At 36.5% G+C, this 23,788-nt stretch overlaps 1 protein-coding gene across 1 annotated transcript in view; it reads left to right on the top strand.

Moving 5' to 3' along the window:
• CACNA2D1 (calcium voltage-gated channel auxiliary subunit alpha2delta 1) overlaps nucleotides 1-23,788 on the top strand; it is a 486,952-nt gene that overhangs the window by 107,649 nt on the left and 355,515 nt on the right. Inside the window, exon 3 of the mRNA XM_029233044.1 lies at nucleotides 4,443-4,559. Within this exon, the coding sequence (XP_029088877.1) occupies nucleotides 4,443-4,559 (117 nt within the window). The remainder of the gene's footprint in view (nucleotides 1-4,442; nucleotides 4,560-23,788) is intronic.

The raw sequence follows: 23,788 nt of genomic DNA, 5'->3' as shown, positions 1-23,788 counted from the left end.
CCTTTGTACCTGACTCCTCACAGGCCATTAATTCAGAAATTAGCTGCTTCAAGGTCTGATGTGCCCTGATGCAATTAGGTAGGGGCCAAGGGCAAGGTCTTACATTAGAATATTGCTACCGATTTGTAAGGAAACTCCTGTTTCATCAGGGACTGTCCAAGGAGAAATGTCCTTCAGAAAGATGGCAGAGGTCTTGCTGTCTTGTCCAGGACAAGTTCCACTGGAGGGAAGTAAATGTAAAAGCACTGAGGGAAGGGGCTGTCAAAATTTTCATATTTAAAGTTTAATATGCAGAAATTTGACTTTGTTTCTCTTTAGGGCACTTAACTTACCATGGGCTGCCATTCTCTCTCCCAGGAGGGGAAAAAAATTAGTCTCAGCATTTCAAGGTTAGTCTCTTTCAGTTTAAAACAGCCTCTTGTGGTCAATTATGTATTCAATAAATTCTCAGTTCCAACTCTCTTTCAGTATTCTCGATTTTCTTAACTTTTCTCCTGGGCATCTGGGTGTAAGGGGAAACTTATGTGGCAAGATATCTGGTGTATTTGCTCTCTTCTGTTCTCTCGATATGGTTATTAATGTAATTGCTGCTAAGAACTCGGCCAGTCTCTCCAGCCTGTGTAGGGTGCCTCAGCTCTGGATGATTGATTGTCACCATCGTCCTTCAGCTGGACCTCTGCTTCCCACTGTCCATCTCTGTCTCTGCATTAGGATCCCCCTGAACCTGCACCGAGACGGTCTCCTAGCAGACATACTGATCCTTAATTCTCAGCTACCTTTCTTGTTCATCCTAAGGGACTTTCCTATTTCTTTACATCCTGCTGAAGCCAAGGAAGGTCCTGGGCCTACAGTGGCACTGCAGACTCCCTTTACCTAAACATGACACATTATCATGTGACCTGCTGCTCTAGGCAGTGGTTTGCTCCTGAATGATGTGAAATGGGATTTAAACTCCCTCCACTCTGATATTCCAAAGCCTGAAACCTACTGTTCTCACTAATACAATTGGTTAATTAAAGATATTTTTTAGATTTCTTAAAGTGAGTAAATGATGTATGTGAAACACCTCAGAGTAGCTGCCTGAATGTGATTGCTAATATAATCGTCTAGGTCATCCAAAACTTGGAAGCCTGTCTAGCTTTTAGTAAACACCTCTGGGGTATTGGTATTATTTCATGGCGCAATTCCATGGTGTAATGCTAAGTATTATGACTTCTGAAACATTTCTTTAGGTATGTTTACTAAGCGATTATATCATTGAGTGATGTCACTTTTTAGATATTACATATGAAGTAATTTTTAAATGTATTATTCTGAAAAACCATGGACTTATTTAGAGCCAAGAGACTTAGAAAGAAGTTTTCAGTGAAAAGGGTAGGGAAACCATAGTCTCTGTTTTCATCACAGCAAAACTTGGCCTGTGAATTTAGTAGTGAAAGAACATTAAAGCCAGTTAATTAAGATTGTAGGAAAGAAGGAATGTACAAGCAACAGGTATTCTTTTTGTCAAAACTAGTGTCAAGGGTGGCAGTGAGAAGGTTTGAACTATACAAAAAATTAAAGCATATTAATACACAGTCAGGAGGAAAAAGATCCTGTCTTGAATTCTCTTTATGTGCTGCGTTCTTTCTAGTAGAAGAAATGGAAGCCAATGTCACATAGCGTGTGAGGAGTTGACATGTGATTTGAATTGAGCTCTATCTGGTGCCAGAAACTCATATTATTTCCACCATGCTCTTTTTCTTGCAGGAAAAACATAGGGTAAAATGGTAAAGCAGATAATTAATTTTTTAAAAAGGAAAAAAAGCTAGGAAGAGGGAAAGAAAAGATGCTTTAGACTCTTTAAAATATTCATATGTTAACATGCTAAATATTGGAGAAATGTGGTTTATTTTAGTGGTGGAAAGAATTATAAATATCTGTAAATTATGGAGATATATCATCTTAAACATCCACGTGAAACCTTCTACTCTGAAAATTGTTTACTGAACATACACCAGGAGACTTTTTGAGAGCCTTCACAGTATCTCATGCAACAAAAAAGAATACTGCATTCTTTGAAACCAGAAGCAAGGTCCAGTTCTTTTGGTGGGGGCAGTTATATGGTTCTAAATCATTTTTATTACAAAGAAAACATTTCAAATGGGGTTTTATACATAAAAAAGTAAACGGTAGGATATTTACATTGGGGATCTAGACTTAAGCTTCCTTTCCTTTATTATTTATCTATTTGAGAAAAATACATATACTTGAACTAAAATTGTTTCTTCTGATTTATAATTCATTCATTCTTTATAGCACCTGTAATGTGTCTGGCATACATAGATAATGACTAATAAATGCCATTAACTGTAGTATATAATGCGAAGTAGAGATTGTGCGTCCTGAAGTAATCTTTACCAACTCTCAATTCTATTTGAGTTTCTATACCACAGGAAGGAGGTTAGACTTCAGACAGAAATGGACAAGATATTAATGGTACAAAGCACAACTGCCTTTCACACCCATTAGCTATATCCGTTTTGCTGCAAAGAACTAAATATCCTGGATCAGTTAAAGTGATGTTGAGGTTTATCTGTTTGTAATCCAAAATCAATTAATCTGTTCAGGAGTACATGTTCCTGGATGGCATTTTAGGCTGAAATGAAAGAGGCAGCCTTGGGTTGGAGGGAGTTCTTCATGGATAACCTGGGTCTTTAAAAATAGGACTCAATAATCTACTCATCAGTAGAAGAAAGCAGAAGCAATCCAGTAATATGCAGGAATCCTGAATGAAACTAAATATAGGAATTTTATATGGCTAAGTTATTGTGCCTTGAATAATTGGAATGAAAACCTGCAAGGTCAAAATTCAAACAAATGTGAGAAAAGCCTCACGGCTTGAAAAGGATAATTTTAGCAGTAAGAGTTTGATTGAAATCTTAAACTATTGATTAGTTTATTAATTTAATTATAGTTAATTGTTTTTAATTTATTAATTAAAATATTGGTATGTTTTAATCACTTAAATAAAAATGTATAACTACATGTAAAACCAAAATACTTAAAAAAATAAATATTAGCATATGTATTTGTGAACTTTTTATTTATTTATTTTTTTTGCGGTACGCGGGCCTCTCACTGTTGTGGCCTCTCCCGTTGCGGAGCACAGGCTCCGGACGCGCAGGCTCAGCGGCCATGGCTCACGGGCCCAGACCTTCCGCGGCATGTGGGATCTTCCCGGACCGGGGCACGAACCCGTGTCCCCTGCATCGACAGGCGGACTCTCAACCACTGCGCCACCAGGGAAGCCCTTTGTGAACTTTTAAAGCCAGTGTTCATCAGCAGCATCCGTGCTCAGCTGGGAACAGGCTGTAGAACCTGTTGGTAGTAACACAGAATGCTGGCGTTATGCCAGTAAAAAGCAGGGTTGAACTGGTTCCTACTTATGCCTGGTTTCACTTCTCATAAGACGGTAGAAACCTGCCAGTCCCTGGCTTTCAAAGATGGTTTAGTCATGCATGTGCAGCCCATCTGTTGGATGCATAAGGGATTTCCTTCTCAGCTCAGCCCTCCAGTCACAAACGCAGTCACTGTTTTTTTTTTTTTTTTTTCTCCCTCCTTTCTTTGATTCTTCCTCTCTTGCCAGGAGAGTACAAGCTCGGTAAACCAGGTACATCTTATTGCCACTCCGGGGAATTCCTTCCATAAACACTGACGTGAGCCAGAAACGTAGTTGTTTTCCTATTGCTGTCTAGCTTACTTTCAGTATAGTTTTATTTGGTGAGTTAAAAAAAATTTCAATTTCATAATAAAAATGTTTATACTATTACAGCTTTAACCAAACTTTAATGTAGAGCTCAGTGACCTTCCTCTTCTCTGTGAAATGAAGCTCCCTGGGTCACCAGGATGAACCTGAGCAGGGGAAGGGTTTCATTCTCCTTGTCTCTCTTTCTGGTCATAAAGCTTAGCAGCATAGTTCTTAGCCTCAGTGATTGCAGCGAGGGAAAAAGTGCAAGTCTCCCTCATCACAGTATCGCATTCCCCTTCCCCCGACCTTTGTTCGTTGCACACATCCTCCAGGTTTGACCTCCTGTGCTTAAATTCTTCTGTTTTCTAGAATGGCCTCCCTCTTTCTTTAAAATGCTGAAGGCAGTTAATACCAGGTTTTGAGGTTGGGGGTACAACTTCAGGTCACAAAATTGCATACACAAACCACTGTGGTACAAGATGTTTTACAACCTGTTAACATGACACACTATTTTGGTGAGGTTGTGGTCTTACAGCAAATTGATATTTATGTATATATTTCGGACACCTAAACTCAGAAAAGATCAAGATGAAGAAAGGAAAGGGGTTGCCTTTCAAATCAGTTGTTTATGGTTTTAAATATATTCTAATGAGCATTTAGGAGCCAAATAAGCAATTATTGTTCTTATTAATTTTATTTTCCCTTCATACAGATTTATGAGAAATACCAAGATTTGTATACCGTGGAACCAAATAACGCACGCCAGCTGGTGGAAATTGCAGCCAGGGATATTGAGAAACTTCTGAGCAACAGATCCAAAGCCCTGGTGGTGAGTTTAAATTGTATCTGCTCATTTTATTATTTTCCATTACTCATTTATTATTTATCTTTCATGTTTTATTTGGAGGTTTTCTTTAGTATGCTTTCTTTTCCTGAGAAACTGTGTTCAGTGTTATGTTCATAAAAGATGAACTGTGAACACCAAATAATGAATTAGCTTATATCTAATTATTAGTTTATTTTTTTATATTAGGTGATTTAAATACAGAGAAACCGTAATTTAATTGGTACATACATCTTTTTATACATATGTAAGTTATGATGCATAATAATCATGTTTAAATAGATCATACAATGTAAAACCCATGAATATTGCCAGCATCCTTAAAACTGCCTTTGTAGTACTTTCCTATCTCATCACCCTGCCTCCCTGCCAGGGGTAGCCAATACGCTAGACATTTCATTACTCATTTCTTTGCTCTCTAAAAGTAGCTGTACCTCACATAAATGTTTTGCTAAACATATGTTAGCTTGCTTGTTTATCAGCTTTATTAAAATCACAGTATGCTATATGTAGTCATCAGCCACTTGCATTCTTCTGTCAACATTATGTTTGCATGATTTATCTAGATGTTTGTGCTTAGCTTTAATTCATTTTTATTCATGGTAAAATACTATTTTCTGAGGATATATCTTAATTTATTCATTTATTCTCTGCTGGTAAATTATTATTTGGATTGTTTCCAAATAGGTGCTACCATGAACAGGGTGGCTACATTTTCTTGGAACAAGTCTCCTGGTACACATGTGCAAGAATATCTGTAGGGTCAGTACGTGACAGTAGAATTACCTGACTGTAGGGCATTCACAAAATCACCTTTATACAAGTATGACAATGATTTTCCCAAATAGTTGCATCAATTTAGACCTCCACTAGCAGTATTTGAGTCCGCATTGGTCCATATTCTGGCCGATAAGTGGCAATATCAGACTTCTTAATTATAGGTAACCAAATGGGTACCAAATGGTACCTCTGCTTATTACTAATGAGGTGGACATCTTGTTTTATATTCACTGACCATTCTTGTTTCCTTATCAGTGACATATCTCTTCATACCTTTTGCACATTTTAATTGTTTAAATTGATTTGTAAGTTATCTGTTCTTGATGGTAATTTATTTAAGTTACATGTGATGCAAATATCTTTTTCAAGTTTTTGACTTGTCTTTTCATTGTCTTTATGGTATATTTTGATAAAGTAAGTTCTCAATTTTGATGCAAAGTCAACTTTAAAAAAATTATTAGTACTTTGGGGTGTGTTTTGTTTAAGAAAGGCTTCCCTACCCTGAGGTTGTAAATATTTTTTAAGTATTCTAAAAGGTTCCATTTCTTTCAGATTTATTTAACCCACCTGTAGCTAATATTAGTACATAGTTTTTAAAAATAATTTTATAAATTTATTTATTTATTTTTGGCAGCTTTGGTTCTTCCTTGCTATGCGCGGCTTTCTTTAGTTACGGCAAGTGGGGGCTACTCTGTTGTAGTGCGTGGGCTTCTCATTGTGGTGGCTTCTCTTGTTGCGGAGCATGGGCTATAGGGTGCGTGGGCTTCAGTAGTTGTGGCACACGGGCTCAGTAGTTGTGGCTCACAGGCTCTAGAGCACAGGCTCAGTAGTTGTGGTGCATGGGTTTAGTTGCTCCAGGGCATGTGAGATCTTCCTGGACCAGGCCTCGAACCCATGTCCCCTGCATTGGCAGGCAGATTCTTAACCACTGAGCCACCAGGGAAGCCTTAATATATAGTTTTAAGTTGCAATACAAATTAAATTTTTTTCTAATCAGTCTTCCTGGGGCCATTTATTAAATAGTTTACCTTCCCCCAGCGAAGCCCATTTATGAAGCTGGTAGACACACCTTCTCACCATGTTCCTCTTCAAAAGGATCTTGAGTATTCTTGAACCTTCGTACTGTACCTAAATTTTAGATTCAGCATGCTATTATGCAAAAAAATCTTTACTGGGATTTTGAACGGTATTGCGTTGACTCAGACCAAATTTGGAAGAATTGATATCATTATGATATTTTGTCTTTCTATTGATAAACATGATATTCTTTCCACTTAGCTACTTTAATACCATTTAGTAAAGTTTAAAAATTTCTTCATAAAGTTCTTATGCATCTTTTGTTAGAGGTAATGCTGGAGCTGAAGTTTAGCTCCTCTTATTCTACAGATCTCAGCACTGTTACAGGTGTTTGTTCCAGGATAACTCTGAATTCCCTGTTTACTTATCACTTACAGCTCAAATTTTTAGATTAATGTATTATATATATATCTTGGCACTCAGAAATTGTCCTTGTGTGTTTTTGGCCCTTATACATTTTTATGTTTCTTAAAGTATCCAAGATCTTGTTGAAATAGGAGGGGCCTTTGGAATATTTGGTATGCCATATTGCCAGAAGTTGAAACACTTAATTTCTTTTTAATTGATGTATAGTTGATTTACAGTGTTGTGCTAATTTCTGCTGTACAGCAGAGTGGCTCAGTTATACACATATATACCCTTTTTTGAGTATTCTTTTCCATTACGGTTTATCCTAGCCAACTGGGTATAGTTCCCTGTGCTCTACAGTAGGACCTTGTTGTTTATCCATTCTAAATGTAATAGTTTGCCTCTACTAACTCCCTTCCCTCCTGCCCCTTGGCAACCATAGGTCTGTTGTCCATGCCTGTGAGTCTGTTTCTGTTTTGTAGATAGGTTCATTTATGCCATATTTTAGATTCCACATGTGAGTGATATCATATGGTATTTGTCTTTCTCTTTCTGACTTTACTTCACTTAGTATGATAATCTTTAGTTGCATCTTTGTCGCTGCATTTGGCATTATTTTGTTCCTTTTTATGGCTGAGTAGTATTCCATTGTATATGTGTACCACGTCTTCTTCATCTGTCAGTGGACTTTTAGGTTGTTTCCATGTCTTGGCTATTGTGAACAGTGCTGCTATGAACTTAGGGGTGCCTGTATCTTTTTGAATTATAGTTTTGTATGGGTATATGCCCAGGAGTTGGATTGCTGGATCATATGGTAACTCTGTTTTGAGTTTTCTGATGAACCTCCATACTGTTTTCCATAGTGGCTACACCACCTTATACTCCCACCAACAGTGTAGGAGGGTTCCCTTTTCTCTACACCCTCTCCAGCATTTGTTACTTGGAGACTTTTTAATGGTGGCCATTTTGATTGGTGTGAGATGGTACCTCACTGTAGTTTTGATTTGCATTTCTCTAATAATTAGTGATACTGAGCATTTTTTCATGTGCCTGCTGGCCATCTGTATGTCTTCTTTGGAGAAAAGTCTATTAAGGTCTCCTATGAAACAATTTTTAAGAAATGTATAAATGGTAAGGTAAACTTTCATGACTGGAAGATTCAAAGCATTATTATCTTCAGTTATGGATATGTGAATACCCTTTTAAAGCATCATTTATGGATGTAAATATGTTTTCATTAAAAGTTTATCTAATAGAAATTAGGTGCTTTCTACTTAAGTGATTAATATTCACTAATGACAACTGAAAATGATTCCATTTATATTGATTTTTATCAGCTTACATTTTTTCTCCAGATGTAGGAAGCAGGTAATCTGGACATCACAGTCCTTTGAAAAAGGTCATAGAATGAAGTAGGATGTATCTTGCCTTAATTGGATTAAAATGGGAGCCTAATGAGACTTTCCTTTTTATCATTTGGAATTGAAGGTCTAGACATCTGGTGCATTATTTGAGTCCTGTGCGATCAGTGACTGTCTTAAGCACATGATGGCAGAATACACAATGACTGATTAAATGTAGAATTAGTTAGATTTTATGTGAGGGAGAAGGATTCATGTTTGTTTTCAAACTAGATTCTTTATTTAACTTTTTTGATTCTATGAAAATAAAATACATTATTTGGAAGAGGAATATTTTGAGTCTAATTGAAAAACAGGTGCTGCATTGTATTGTAAATGAATGCAAGATGGCATTATTAATTTACTTCTACTTTGTTGGAGGCTTATACTCAGACAGACTTCTGGATTAAAGGAGCTTTAATTTATCTGGGTGGGGTACCAATGTAATTACATAAATAATATATTGGAAAATATCTTGAATATACAAATTTGAGGTAGATGATAAAATTTAATGCCAGTTAGATCTTACTGAGTGTTTACCAAGTAGCATTATCTGATTATTTCTCACAATAATGCTGTGCTCTAGATTAGTCTCATTTTTCAATGAGGAAGCTGGGTCTTTGAGGATTCCTTTAACTTGCCCAAGGAAATGTATTTAACAAGCAGGGTAGGCCAGTGCTTCTTAAACTTTAATGTGCATTTGGTTCACCCCTGGTTCTTGTTAAAATGCAGATTTCTATTCAGTAGATCTGGTCAGAGATACTGCATTTCTAATAAGCTCCCAGGGGATGGTCCTGATACAAAGACTATATTTTGAGTAGTAAGAATGTAAGAGGATTCAAATTCAGGTATGTCCAACTGTAAGTTCTCATTCTTACCTATTACACAAATATATCCTTCGGTCTAAAGAAGTGTATAATCATAACTAAGAAGAAACAAAGGCTAAGTAGTATGCTGTAAACTACTGTTCATTCAGACTGATTAAGAATTGGATGTGGCAGTTCATAGAATATTCTGGAAGGCTATGAATTTGTCAGTGAATCCGATATCAATGAAGCACTTTCAAAAAATGATTCAATGAAATAAAATATACAGTATTGAAAAAAATTTCATTTTTATTTGAATGTGAAGACTTAAAACTGTTACTGTTCTTTAGCATCAAGGTTCTCAAACTAAGATACCTTTGAAAATATTTTATAGATATAAAATCTATGAAAGAGAAGTAAATAGAACTGTTTTTTCTTACATATGTACTAAATAAATTACCTAACAGTTTATGTTTAATAATTCAGCTTTTTTAAAAAGAAGATGAACTAGAGATTTTTGTTTTTAGTAGAATGATTACTCTTCAGTATCTGCAATAATTTTTTTGTGCATGCATGTACACAGTTTTTATGTATTTGGACATAAAAATTTTAATTCTGTCTTTTATAGCCTGTTGATTAAAAACTAAAATACCACTTATTTCATTGCTTTATGCTTACCTTGTGTTAGTTATATGTTTAGACTACTTTGACCAATATTTTCTTTTTCAATTTCAGCATTTATTTTGACTTTTTATTCACATTCATTTTGTGCCATGGTCTTTGATCTGCTCCATCAAACCAGCCTTAGGAAGAGCTGAAAGAGAAATTGATTAAAAAAAAAAATCACTTGCCTTTGCACTAAAACCATGCCTTTGCTAGCAGAACAGAGTTTGCACTCAAATAGTTGTTTATTTGGCTTTGTTTTGTTTTTGTGACTGTACAAAAACGTTATGATTCTGATGATTCATATACATTAGGCTCTTCCAGAAATCTATGACGTAGGCACATTAAAAAAATGTATTTACTCTTGTTTTATAACTTAGGGAAATTCAGAGGGGACCAAGGTTCTTGCTGAAGACTATAGATAACCTGAGGTAGTGGTGGAATTCAATTTTAGGACTTCTGTTTCCAAATCTATTTTTCTTTTTTTCCCTCTAAGCCAACACTGGTAATTTCAGCTCTTTATTTCAAAGCTAGATCTGTAAATGACTATTTTTCTGACACTTGCTTCTTCTGTGTGTTAGAAACTGGCTCAGTATGATGATTATCCTGCTAATATTGTTGAATTTTTTAAAAATGATCTCAAATCAATGTTTGGAAGCAAAGAAGAAAAAATTATTTAACATTGTTGTTAACATTTATTGTAGCCTGAACTAGGCTGAAAAAGAGTTAATGAACAGTTTATAGGAGAAAGCTTTTCAATAAAACAGTGCAGCCTCCAGTGGTGCCTCCAGAACGATGGAGGTGAATGAAACGAATGGTCTCATTATTCACCAACCAGCCCAGCCAAGGGGACCTGCTGAATAAATGGAGGTCTCTAGACATTTTGCTCAAAGGAAACAGGATCAAGGTTATCATAAACAGCTTTTTCTAGTGATACTTTTTCAATTATGGTATATCCTGTCTCCCTCTGGTTGTCCTGGTAACTTTAATTAAAACTGCTCCCATCTATTATGAAGCTTTAAATATTGTAATATACTCCATCTCTTAATTCAACCTTGATATTTAGTTTAGGATTAGTTAATGAAAAGGAGATGACAAATGTTTTTAAATAACTATTAAAGTAGGGTTTGTTTTCCTAAAACTAGATTATTGTTTAATCCAATTGTTTTCTCGTGTTACTTCAGCCCTTATTTCCAGTAGTTCTGTATCTTTTATGTGTGTCAAAAGTGCCTACAGAATTTGCTAAAAATGTAGACTCCTGGCCTTCACCTCTAGAAATCTGAAAATTAGGTCTAAAGAAGTGATGAAGAGATCCAGGAAAAAAAATGTGAAATTCTTCAGAGACGCAAAGAATTAAAACTGCCTTGTATTTGTGTATTAGTAGCCATTGGTTTGCTTTTGTGAGAACAGATTCAGTAGGAGCTGTGTTGGATTGAGTAAAGACTACAGTGTTAAAGAGTGATTAGGAAATGAGAAGCTGGCAAGAAATGTGTCTGCATTTTTATGAAGTTTGGTACGACAGTGAAAGAGAAGTACGGAATACTACTAAAGACTTCTTTTTTCTTTTTTGTTTATTTTTGAGAATGAAGGACATATAAGTATGCTTACAGACAGAAGGGAAGGAATCTGTGAAATTTGAAAATAAGAAAAATCTGAATGTTGAAGTTTGATTCTCAAAAAAACAGACACAGAGAAGATCAGAGTCATGCAGTTTATCTTTGAAAAGATGGTGGTATCTTTCACTTGAGACAAAAGGGATATTAAATATGAATAGAGACAATTGAGTTTGCAGATAGAGAAAGTTTGAGAGTTGCACTAGGTGACCATTTTTCTCTTGGTAAAGTACAAGTTGATATTTATGCAAAGAGTGAAGGGGCCATGGGAGTGATTTGGAGAGCAAAGTAAGAAAAAGTGAAGAGTCTACTTTGGATAACTGAAATGACTGATAAATAAATCAAGAGCCTTCTTAACATTGAGAAAAAACAGAAGATATAAAATACCCTCCTGTTCTAGAAGTGAGGTTGAACAAGCTATCTGAAAATTGTGTGTGTGCGTGTGTGTGTGGGGTGTGTGTGTGTGTATCATTAGCCCAAAATCTCTCTGAGGATATAAACTTATCCATGTTGAAGAAATTCAATATTTGATTAACTGAGACTGTTTTTAGGTATAAAAATTGTATATACAAAGGTGAATGGAAAAGTTATGGGACCTGTAGTCTTGAAGTTGTGTTCAAATATGATTAATACCAGCCAAGTAAAGAGTGATTAAAACAGATTGCCGGTTTATTTTCTCTGAAAACAAGAAACCTGGCTGTAGGTAGCTCAGGAGATTTCCAGAAATCCCATTCTGTTATTTCTATGTTTATCTCACTGGGTAACCCTTGGCTGCAAGGGGGGGGATAAGAGATGGAGTTCGTAGCTGGGCCATCACCTCTCTGTACTGAATTGTAGTACTCTTAATTAAAATGTGGATCCAGCCAGCCGGTGTCTGTGTCAATATCTTTTCAAGGTTTAATGGGAGTTTTAGGGAAGGAAGTCTAGAGAAAATTCATTCTGAAGAAGCGGAGGAGAGAAAGGAAAATGTTGCTTACTTTGTTTTTTTATTTTTAAAGATTTTTTTTGATGTGGACCATTTTTAAAGTCTTCATTGAATTTGTTACAATATTGCTTCTGTTTAATATTTCGGTTTTGTGGCCATGAGGTATGTGGGATCTTAGCTCCCCGGCCAGGGATTGAACTGACACCCCCTGCATTGGATGGCGAAGTCTTAACCACAGGACCATTAGGGAAGTCCCTCTTTGGCTTTTTATATAGAGTCCCATTCCTTCAATATAATGATTGCATGCATATTCAAATCAGCTTTTTCTATCAAGGCCTGGCATGGTGTGAACAGTAGTAAAATGAAAGGACTGTTGAATCCATCTTGGATTAATACTTATCAGAGTAAATTTTATAAACATCAGGGATACTTAAGAATTAGTCAGCAGTGGTTGAAATATTTGAAATCATGAACCATGATAAGTAGCGTCTGATAATGGTCAGGAATTACGAGTTCAGGAGCAAACATTTTTATGTGTATATAGTATACCTTTATATGGAACAATGGAGAAGCAAGAAATTATGATAAATGATAGAAATTAAATCAAGAGTTCTAGGTGATAACAAGGTTGAGGTATGAATGAATGAGTGGGTTATTTAGATGGAGAAGAATGAAAGTCTTTGGATTGTTAATAGTAAGGAACAAAGGAATAGTTAGCATTTACTGAATGTCCAAGCAGTTTGCTAGGTTCTTTTTATATATTTCTAACACAATGTTTATTCTGCAGAATAGGTATGTGTTCTCATTTTACAGATGAAAAACTGAAAGCTCAAGAAATTTCCATAGTAAAGAATTCAAACCCATATATGTATGTGGGGGTGTGGATGGATACAAACATGATGTATTTTTTCCATTTAACAAAATAAATACCATAATAAACGATATCATAGTTTTCACTCAGAACATATGATTTTTCTGAAGTAGATGACAGGTTTAAATGGGAGATGCCTATATTTTTTGATACCATTTGCTCATGTGTTAAGTGGAAATCTCCAGATACACCAGCACATTTCCTCTCTCAAGTTACACACTTTAGTAGCATCTTTATGGGCTTTAAATCTAAAGTAATTATAAAATTTGGGGCCAAAGAGAAGGGATGGGGAAAACACTAAGTGCTGTGTTTAGGACCTCTTAAATTACCCTAAGAAGGAAACAGATCCATATACCTGTAACAGTGCTGCTACTGGGCTACCACACTCAGCACTTTAATTTTTGTAACATCTGTTCTGATTAATATGTTATTTAAAGGTTAGCAGTGAAGTGTTTTTAAACAACACCTCCTGTTGTAAATCCCTCTGTGTTACACAGCACTTTCTCTCTCCCCCATTCCATGAAGTAGTGTTTGCACTAAATGACTGAACAAAGACACTTTTGTAAAAAAAAAGGAGCTGCCAAATATACCTTGAAGATAGAGAATACAATTAATGGTAAAGTGCACCTCATTTTCTAATGGAAGGTGTTGAGACAGGGAAAGGTTCTGGGCAGCATTGATAATCTCTACTAAAAGAAATCTCTTTTGGAAATCAGATTCTCACAGACTTGAGTTGGCTTAATTCTTTAGGATCTGAAAGTAATATTGAAAGTATCCACAACAGCATTACTGTGTTGACAATTTGAGAAAGACAGTGTATGCTCCGATAGCACAACATTTGCAAAAATTGCGGGAATGGGAGAGTTGGGTTGTTGATTGCATGGAGGAGAATGAGAGTTAGATGAAGTGAATTGCAAAGCTCACATAGGCAGTAATGACTACATAGTCTGTGGTGCCTTGCACCAAATGAAAATGTGGGGCACTTCTTAAAAAGTTATTAAGAATTTCAAGATGGCAGCAGCAGAGCTTTAGACCAGTTGTGACATCCCTCTGGGTGAAGGGTCCTGTGTGACTGCAGGGGCCCCACACCCGTGAAGCTGGCCAGCGGTCACACCCAGGTGATTAGTGGCAGAACTGGAACTGGACTTGGGATTCTTAACCACGTGTACAGTGCTGTTTGTACAGTGATAGTCATTGAACTCTACCTGGGGACTTGGGAATCTACGAAACTTGTGATGACTGTTAATCCCAAAATGAGGCCAAAAAAAAAAAAGTTCATATTTCATTTCACTTCTGTTTTATAAAATTGCAGACTTGGCCCAGCAGAGCAATAGACGTGCTCTGATCTGAATGTGTAGTGAATGATGTTTACATAAAAATAAATATAGAGAAACAGTGTTAATCCAAGGCCACCATCTTTGATTCACATAACGGAGTCTTTAGATAAACCCTTCATAACATGCCTTAGATAAACCCTTCATAACATGCCGTATATTTGGAGACAGTCTAATCAAGTAGTGTTTGATAAAGGTAAACACTGTTTTAGCTGTTGAGAGAGTTCAACTTCAAATGGTGGTCTGATTCTTAAATGTTATTAACTTTATTTCTTTTAACCTTTTGATGTTTAGTTTCCCCCTTTCCTCACTAACTTCTTATTGTCCTCAGAAATATATAAACTCTCAACCTTCCTCTGAATTCATTTTCTAACTTTAATGGAGAACGTGCAGGCAGAAGTCCTTTGTGAGATACCCAGTGCCATCCAGCTTTTTTTTTTTTTGGTATATACAGGAGTTCTTTTGGGTCTATTCTCCATAATTAAAAAAAAAGAAATTTTTTTTAGACCTTATAAAATCAAGAGCTACATTTGCAAAGATGAGCTGTCTGTGCTTTGCTTAAAATCCCCTGACACAGTTTACCAGGAGAATGATGGAATACCCTGTTAATTTAATTGAAGTATTATAGAATCATGAATCTTGAAGGAATTTGGGAATTCATTTTTCTGATCCTCTTTTCTCAGGAAGGTGAATGTCTAAACCACCAGGTTAAGGAGTTAGCTGTTCTTTTCTCAAATATTTTGGTGATGAAGCTTCCACAATTGTAATACCCCATTATTGTTGCTTAGCTTAGTATTCAAGAAATTATTTCTAACATCCATGTCCTTGTCTAGGTAAACTTATTTTATTTTCTGTTCCCTATATATGTTGAAATTTATTTGGCGTTATCCTTACAAGAATATCTCATTGCATATGTGTGTTTTGGAGGGGGTGAAGTTGGGGGTGGTAGGAGCCATCATCAACTCATCATAGCTGAGTGTTCTTGGCAGATACATAATGATGACTCTCAGTTGCTAAGCAATCATTATTGCCAGACATTGTGTTAAATGCTTTACACACATTCTCACATTTAATCTTCAGGACAGTTTTATGAGCCAGGTGTGTTGTAGGTTGTTTCTAAAAATCAGAGGTGTTACCCAATAAGGTTGAGCCATCTCAGAGTATCAGGTAGAAGAGATTTTCAACCCAGGTATCCCTGACTCTTCTAAAGCCTATGCTTTCTGACAGTATGCTGTAGCTCCGTAACCTAATGAACACTAATTTCTTTAACTTTCCTACATAGAAATATTTTCTGTTCCTTTTTTATTTCTATATTCTGGAAATTATGAAATATTTATTCTTCAACTTTCTTAAGACATAGAGGCTGGAATCAAAGGTGGCACTTTTATAAAGGAGTGCTCTGATAAAGCACAGTATAACTGCAAGTCAGCCATTTTTATTGGCATGTGATCCAACTACAGTGAGAACTGCTTTATTCTCTGTGGGTTGTATGTTAGATGATTCTGATATATTTTATACTTATGTTGCTAGATATACAAGTGTATACTTGTTGTAAATAATTTAAACAATATAAAATGTATTATAAAATGAAAACAAAAAATTCCCTAAAAGTTCACCATCCAGAAAAAAACTACCTTTTATAGTGTGGTGACTACCCTTTAGGACTTGTGTGTGTGTGTGTGTGTGTGTGTGTGTGTGTGTTACTTATCAATAATTTCAAGGGGATTTTTATGTCACTGGATATGAATATATAATTCTTTCTAATGGCTTTGTATATATGAATATATTGTTTATTTAACCAGTCTCCTATTGACAGATATTTAGTTTATTTCTATATTTTCTAATACAGACAGTATTAATATTATTTATAGCACACTTTTATTTATGGGAAAACTTTTGATTATTTATTAGAATGAAGTCATGTAAAATGGAATGGTCAAAAGGCATATGGGGCATTATTTATATTTTTCTTTTAAGGAAATAGAAATCTTTAATCTTTCTACTAATTTCTTCTCGCCTTTTTCTTTATTTGTTTTTAAATAGCAGGGCTTCTGATAGACTTAGGTAGGAGTGACCAGGTTGCATTTGGCCCAGTATAGTAAGTTAAATATGGGTCCGCAGGACAGAACCATGCCATTTAATTTTAAATGATAGATGTATTTTTAATTATTATAATAATGTCAAAAACTCATACTGTTCTCTACAGATTAGTGCCTTTGTTGTTGGCAACATAATCAGTTCAAAATTAACAGGCTGGCTGGGGCAAACATCTGTCTTCCAGATTCATTTAAAAAAAATTCAGCCTAGGAGTTGCAGTTGCTGACTACACATACCAGCTCATATGCTCTATCTTGCATGCATTATCTCAGGCACAGGCGGCATGCCAACATGCTACACTGTGGATGCGTGATCCTGCTGCCTACAGACCTTGTATTCTGCGGCAACTGACACCGTCAAGGCCCAGTTAAGAGTAAAAACCAAGTTATGTCTTGACAGCCAAGGCATTAGTTACAAGAGACTGTCTCTGGTTAATTTATTCATTTAGTCCCAGGACTCATTAGTTCTCAATTACAGCTACTCCTAGAAATGTTGGTCTATTGTTGCCTGAGAAACCAATCACCTCTGATTATTTGCACTGTCTTTTATGAGGAATTCTAGGTTGGCTGACTTAAAAGTCCAATAGTAAATAATAATGACTCATTTTCTCCAAGAGGGTTTACAGAGAATTTATTGCCCTGTATATCACTGTGCCATTTTTTTCCCCCAGCATAACAACATAATGTGACCTCTTAAAAAGGAAAATAATTAAATAACTCATCCAGTATAATATTTATGTGCTTGGGATATTTTTTTAAAATGTGGATGTTCAGTAGTCATTTCTGCTTGCAGTTAGTTCATAGTAATGAGTGTGACTCTTGCAGAAATGTTCATTTTCATTAAATAACTTTGTGTACATCAACTCTCCCCTCTTAAATAGGCATTTTTAAACTTGAGAGATCAAAATAGATTAGTCAAGTGTATAATTTATGATGCCTTTATTAATAAGTATATTTTGACTTACTAATTATATCTTTTGAAATGAAATTGATTCTCACGTTTCCTCAGTAGAGAGTGATGACATCTCTGGTTTAAATGTTAAATTGCTTTTGAAAATAGCATTATATGCCACCTTAATATAGAAGGATAATAGTAGTAACAATTTATTAAGTGCTTACGCTATACTAGGCACTGTGCTGAGGACTTTATTTGCATTTATTTATTTAATTCTCACAACATACTTCCACTGATATTATTACTATTTTGTAGAGATATTTTCCCCAAGGATTTGAACCCAAATGCATTTTTTTTTTTTGTGGTACGCGGGCCTCTCACCGCTGTGGCCTCTCCCGTTGCGGAGCACAGGCTCCGGACATGCAGGCCCAGTGGCCATGGCTCCCGGGCCCAGCCGCTCCGCGGCATGTGGGATCTTCCTGGACCGGGGCACGAACCCGTGTCCCCTGCATCGGCAGGCGGACTCTCAACCACTGCGCCACCAGGGAAGCCCATTTCCAAGTTTTATAATAGTGTTTCTGCACCTATTATGTATGTGGCCGGCACTCTGCTGAGCATTTTACATGTATAATTCCATTTAATAACTTCTCTCTTTCTCCTACTTTTCCTCCTTTGACCCATATCTTCTTGTTATTATCATATAAGGTGATAAGGTGGGGAAGTATAGAATTAGAAAGTTTTAAGTGTATTATCCAAGGTCATGTAGTTCTAGGTTGATATTTTTGTTTCCAAAATAGTGTTATATGTTATTGTGTTTTATTTTATATAAGATGTGCTGTACAAAAGAAGTGGTAATGATAGCTTATTTTAATTTTAATTACAGTGTATATGAAAGGAGAGAAGGACTGAAAAAGAAGGGAGGAATGGAAGGAACAAAGGAGAGAGGATCTAGCCTTACTATTCTCTAGACTTACTGTTATTCTTCATGCCTTAAGTATTTACATAACAATGTGTGGTTGTCTGCTGATGAAGACAGAGATCATAAGGTCCAAAAGTGTTATTAAGCTCAGTGTAATTACTTGGGATTATATCTGAAAACCAACAATTTTAGAGTATCGACAAGCCACACACTGTTCTGGGGCTTTTACACCAATAAGTGAATGCAGTTTGGGAGCGTTTTAAGGAAACGCTGGTCTAGATAGTACGACATGTACAGTCGTAGCCTAAAGATCAAAATTAATTAGAAAGGTTCTTATTTCTAAACATGAGCTTAAATACCATGTAGATATTCACTGTCTTATTGTAACCGATGAAATCAACAACTTTTCTTTGATGCTGTGCTCCTCACTTGGTATTTCAAGGAGTAAATTTACTAGCTCCTAAACATAGGTTAAAGGCAAAGATGCTGAGCTAAGTAGATTATTTGCATTTCTGAACCTAAGGTATTCTTAAATTAACCAACTTTCAATTATAAATAGTGAGAAACTGGATGTGAGGTTCATCTGGCTGTGGACAGCTGTCACCCCAGTGATCACCAGGGTTGGTTCCGCTGATCTCGTGGGCTGGGTGGTGTCCCCGTCTCCCTCATGGCTTCAAGTGTGTCACCCCTGAAGCTGTGCACTGGGTAGAAGAGGATGACCTTCCCTGAAAGAGGCGGACCTTTCTTCAGTCAAGGTTTCAGGAGTAGCTGCACTCTCCTGCTAGATCCTCCAAATGTGCTCTCAAGGGTTATTTGTAGGAGAACAGGACTCCAGCACTCCAGACACATCCAAATGAGGTGCTGCATGTGGCAGTCTGTCTTTCTTATGTTGCAAGAAATTCAGGGCATGGTATATAGTTAAAGGACAAAAACACTCCATTAGAGGAGGGAGAAGAGGCATCATGGGAATAGGGAAGGTAAAATATGGAGGCCAGCTGAGTTCATGTAGCAAAATACAAAGAACCTATGTAAACTAGACTTTTCATTCTTCCTCAGATTTATAGGTATTCAGTGTATTCACTGTCATTCCTTTACCCCCCACAGAATTGTTTACTGGAGCTTTATAATTTGAAAGTGATGTTATCTTTTGGGAATTTGGAGGAGGGTAGCTCTTTCTTTAATTTCAGAGATGCCAAATGTCTGCCAGTCATCTGGCCAGGAAAATCAGGGCTGCTTACGGTTGCTGCCATTCCGTGATCAAATTTCCCTTCACTAAATGGTAGTGTCTGGTCCTTAGCTCACATTTCACACCAATTGCCCCATTGCTGTTGGAAGCTAAATCAGCATGTTGAGAAGCAGCAAGTGGCACCTAACGCCCGTCCTGAGAAAAGTCACCATGTTTGAGTCACCTCGAAGGTCCTCAGCTGCTCTCCCTGAAGGGATTCAGAGGTGCTCGTTGATTTGAAACAGCATTTCTCAGCTGCGTGGAAGGCACACTGAATAAATACTGGAAGGAGGACAGTTTAAAGACATAAAGGCAGTTTCTGTCAAGGCAGGCCATACTTTTCCTCTCAGCCGCACACACGGGAGGAATTAGCCCTGCGATCTGCCAGTGTTTTATAGCCACGTAAGTAGTCGGGCTGGCAGAATACATTTTTGTTGTGTTTGTGTGACAATAGTAATTTCCCACCTCTCCATTTACTGACAGTGTTTACAAAGGAAAATAATGTATGCATTTTAAGAAAGCGTGCACTCTAAAAGGCTCTTGGGAGCTTATATAAACGCCAATCATATGAATCGTATGTATGGTACAGCAAATGTTTAAAAATTGGATAATATTCAACTGACATTGACCAATGAAAGACCAGGGTCTGCCTAATGTGCCCTTGATGACATTGGTATATCCTCTTCTGATTCCCTTTGTGGTATTACCTGTTCAAGTATTGCTGAATTAGATATTTTGATTTTGTGTATTAGATCCTGACTCAGTTGCTTTAGTTTTCTTTTCTGGTCATAGGAAATCATTCCTTTATATTTAGTTCTCATTATCAAAGAGGTTCTCAGTAAGTTATCCAGCATAACTTATGGCCATGTTTTCTTGTAAGGAACTGTCTTTTTTCTCTTTATGAGAAGTTGGGAGTGGGGGAAAGAAAAGAAGAATTGGAGTTAGAACCAGCAAGGCTGAGGAGTTTTGCTAGTATTTTTTTTCAGTTTTAATCAGAGAAGAAAGATTAATGTTTATAAAGGCAATTAGAAGTGAAAGGAAATAATTGAGTTATCAAGAATATATACCCAAATACAAAAAGCAGTACTCACTGAGAGACACAGATTGAAGGACAGTTTTTTAAAAAAAATTTTAGTGAAGTATAGTTGATTTACAATGCTGTGTTAATTTCTGCTACAGCAAAGTGACTCAAACATATATATTTTCTTTTTCATATTCTTTTCCATTATGGTTTATCACAGGATTTTGAATATAGTTCCCTGTGCTCTACAGTAGGACCTTGTTGTTCATCCATCCTATGTATGATAGTTTGTATTTGCTAATCCCAAACTCCCAATCCTTCCCTTCCCCACTCCCCTCCCCCTTGGTAACCACAAGTCTGTTCTCTGTACCTGTGAATCTGTTTTTGTTTTGTAGTAGGTTAATTTGTGTCCTATTTTAGATTCCACCTATAAGTGATATCATATGGTATTTGTCTTTCTCTTTCTGACTTACTTCACCAAGTATGATAATCTCTAGGTCCATCCATGTTGCTGCAAATGGTGTTATTTCATTCTTTTTAATGGCTGAGTAATATTCCATTGTATATGTATACCTGAAGAACAGTTTTGCCCTATCAGTGATGAGAACAGTGTGTTAAATATGCTTAAAGTAGTTACTTTAAATGGTTAAATGAAGTTGTTACTATATAAAATAATCAAAACTACCCTATTCATTATCTACTTCCTTTAGTAATTCTTAATGGTTCTTTTTGAAACTTATAAACTGGATTTTAAAACATAAGCAGTATTATTATTTGTCAAGTAAAATATATATTTGAACTTTCAGGCTGATAATTCAGATATCCACAATGAAACCCTCTCCTTTAATTCATCTCCTTAAGTTTTTGTTCATAGAAACTCATGATTTTATTTATTTTCCCCCCAGATTCATTTCTTTTTTTGTTGTTGTTGTTCATGAGTTTATCTGTCTCCTTTATATGTTCTGTTTAAAAAAAGGATCTTCTGATCATTCTCCTTGGTCTTTTCTCTGGATTTAAAATTTTTCTGTCTGTCATGGGGCTATAGTCTGGTTATTGAACTACACCTAATGCAGGAATCCCACAAGGGTTGAAAGGCAAAGGATTCTTTGGGTCCATGTTGTAACAGAGCTTTCTGCCAGTCCTCTGGCCTGGGGTCTCCCTGCACATTCTGAGCCTCTAGAGCAAGGGAAACTCATCTTACTTACTTAGTTTCTTCTGGAGTTTTGTTTAGATTGGTTTAATTAAAAAAATAAGGGGCTTCCCTGGTGGTGCAGTGGTTGAGAGTCCACCTGCTGATGCAGGGGACACGGGTTCGTGCCCCGGTCCAGGAGGATCCCACATGCCGCGGAGCGGCTGGGCCCGTGAGCCTGTGCTCCGCAACGGGAGAGGCCGCAACAGTTAGAGGCCCGCGTACTGCAAAAAAAAAAAAAAAAAAAAAATTTAAAAATAATTTCAAACATACAGAAAAGTTGCTAGATCAGTAAAAAAACCCAGTCATATCGTATTCACCCCTATTTCCCCAAAGTGCCCCATCATTAGCCCTTTCCCACTTCCCCAGTGCACACAGGGAACAGGTTGCTGAAATCATCTGTCTTGACTTTTTTGAGGTCAAAGAGCCTTACAGGGGACTGCCTTCACCGTGGGGTTGGGAATGGGCACCGTAGATACTAGATGCTAACTCTTCCTGGATTTTCCACCTTTGAGTTCTCATACTGGGTTTCCATACAGATTCCAGTAAATGTTTTGTCCCATTGGGGAAGGAAGACCTGGAAAATTTTTTCCTCTTGGATCTTGCTATGGGCTGAATTGTGTCCCCCCCTGCCCCCTTGCCTCCAAATTCATATGTTGGAGACCTAACCCTGCCCTCTTCCTCAGAATGTGACTATACTTGGAGATAGGTTCTTTAAAAAGGTAATTAAGTTAAAATGAGGTCATTAGGGTGAGCCCTTATCTAATGTGACTGGTGTCTTTGTAAGAAGAGGTTAGGACATAGACAAGTACAGAGGGAAGACCATGTGAAGACACAGGGAAAAGATGGCCATCTACAAGCCAAGGAGAAAGGCCTCAGAAGAAACCAGCCCTCCTGATAACATGAACTTGAACTTCTAGCATCCAGAATTGTGAGCAAATCTGTTTTTTAAGCCACCCAGTCTGTGGCTTTGTTATGGCAGCCCTAGCACTTTAAATGCAGATCTTAATAGATGGGTTGCCCAGAGGTTCTAGTAGGTGATTGACTCAGCAGAGGCAAATGGCTTGATTGATTGATTCGGGAGAAGCAAGGAGATGGCAGCAGAGGAAAAGGTAGCTATGTTCAGGTCATTATGCTATCAGAATCTCCCCCACCAAGTGAAATTCTATTCATTAAATGGCAAAATGGTACACGTTTATTAGTCTTACTCCAATCATGTGAAAAATGTTCAGAAAGTAAATATTTGGATTCTTGTTAGCAAACCATAAATCTGTCTTGCTTTTCAATTAGAAATATATATTTTAGGATATGTTATCTAGTTGTAAATTACACGAGACTCTTACCATGTCATTAACAGTAAGAAAGCATTGCTTTCAAAGTTACGTTTAGGTAAATATGGGGAAAATCCAAATCTGACAGTTTCTGTTACTTCCAATATCTGTGACAAAATTTCCTGTGGGAAGATAAAATTTTTTATTCATATTAGTTTGTGGACTTCCTTTAGCTCTGTTTCCTTTCTCATTGATTATCCAGCACTGACTATATTATATAAGACGGTAGCATGCTTAAAAATCTAGAGCAGGAGAAACAAAGCTATTTGTCCTTTCTTCCCACAGTGGAATATGAAGTGGAATGATGAAACAGAGGTTGCTGAAGCCATTGTTAACATTAGTCGCATTTGCTTTGAATCATCACGTTATCATGGGTATAATGATAGATAAGGTTATCTCATGCATTTCTGTGCCATATAAAATGTTATTATTACTGCTGCTAGGGTGATTGGACATTTTTCGAATTGGGAAAGAATGCTTGCTGTTTAAAATCACTAATTAAAATAGGTGAATATTTATTGCTTAACCAAATATGAACCATGTAAATTAACTAAGGTTTTAATATTTTTTAAAGGAAAAGGTGGCATGCAAAGGTTCAAGCAACGTATTTCGCTCAAGAGCTTTAAGACTGCCAATGTTACATTTTCTTGTAATTCTTCTTACCTATTGTTGATATTCACTACATTTATTTGGTATGCTGACTATAGGAATAACTTAGAAT

Source organism: Monodon monoceros, unplaced genomic scaffold (assembly GCF_005190385.1).
Source record: "Monodon monoceros isolate NGI ecotype Baffin Bay Population unplaced genomic scaffold, NGI_Narwhal_1 Super_Scaffold_2, whole genome shotgun sequence".
Classification (NCBI taxonomy): Eukaryota; Metazoa; Chordata; class Mammalia; order Artiodactyla; family Monodontidae; genus Monodon; species Monodon monoceros.
This window is presented reverse-complemented; position numbering and strand designations above follow the sequence as displayed.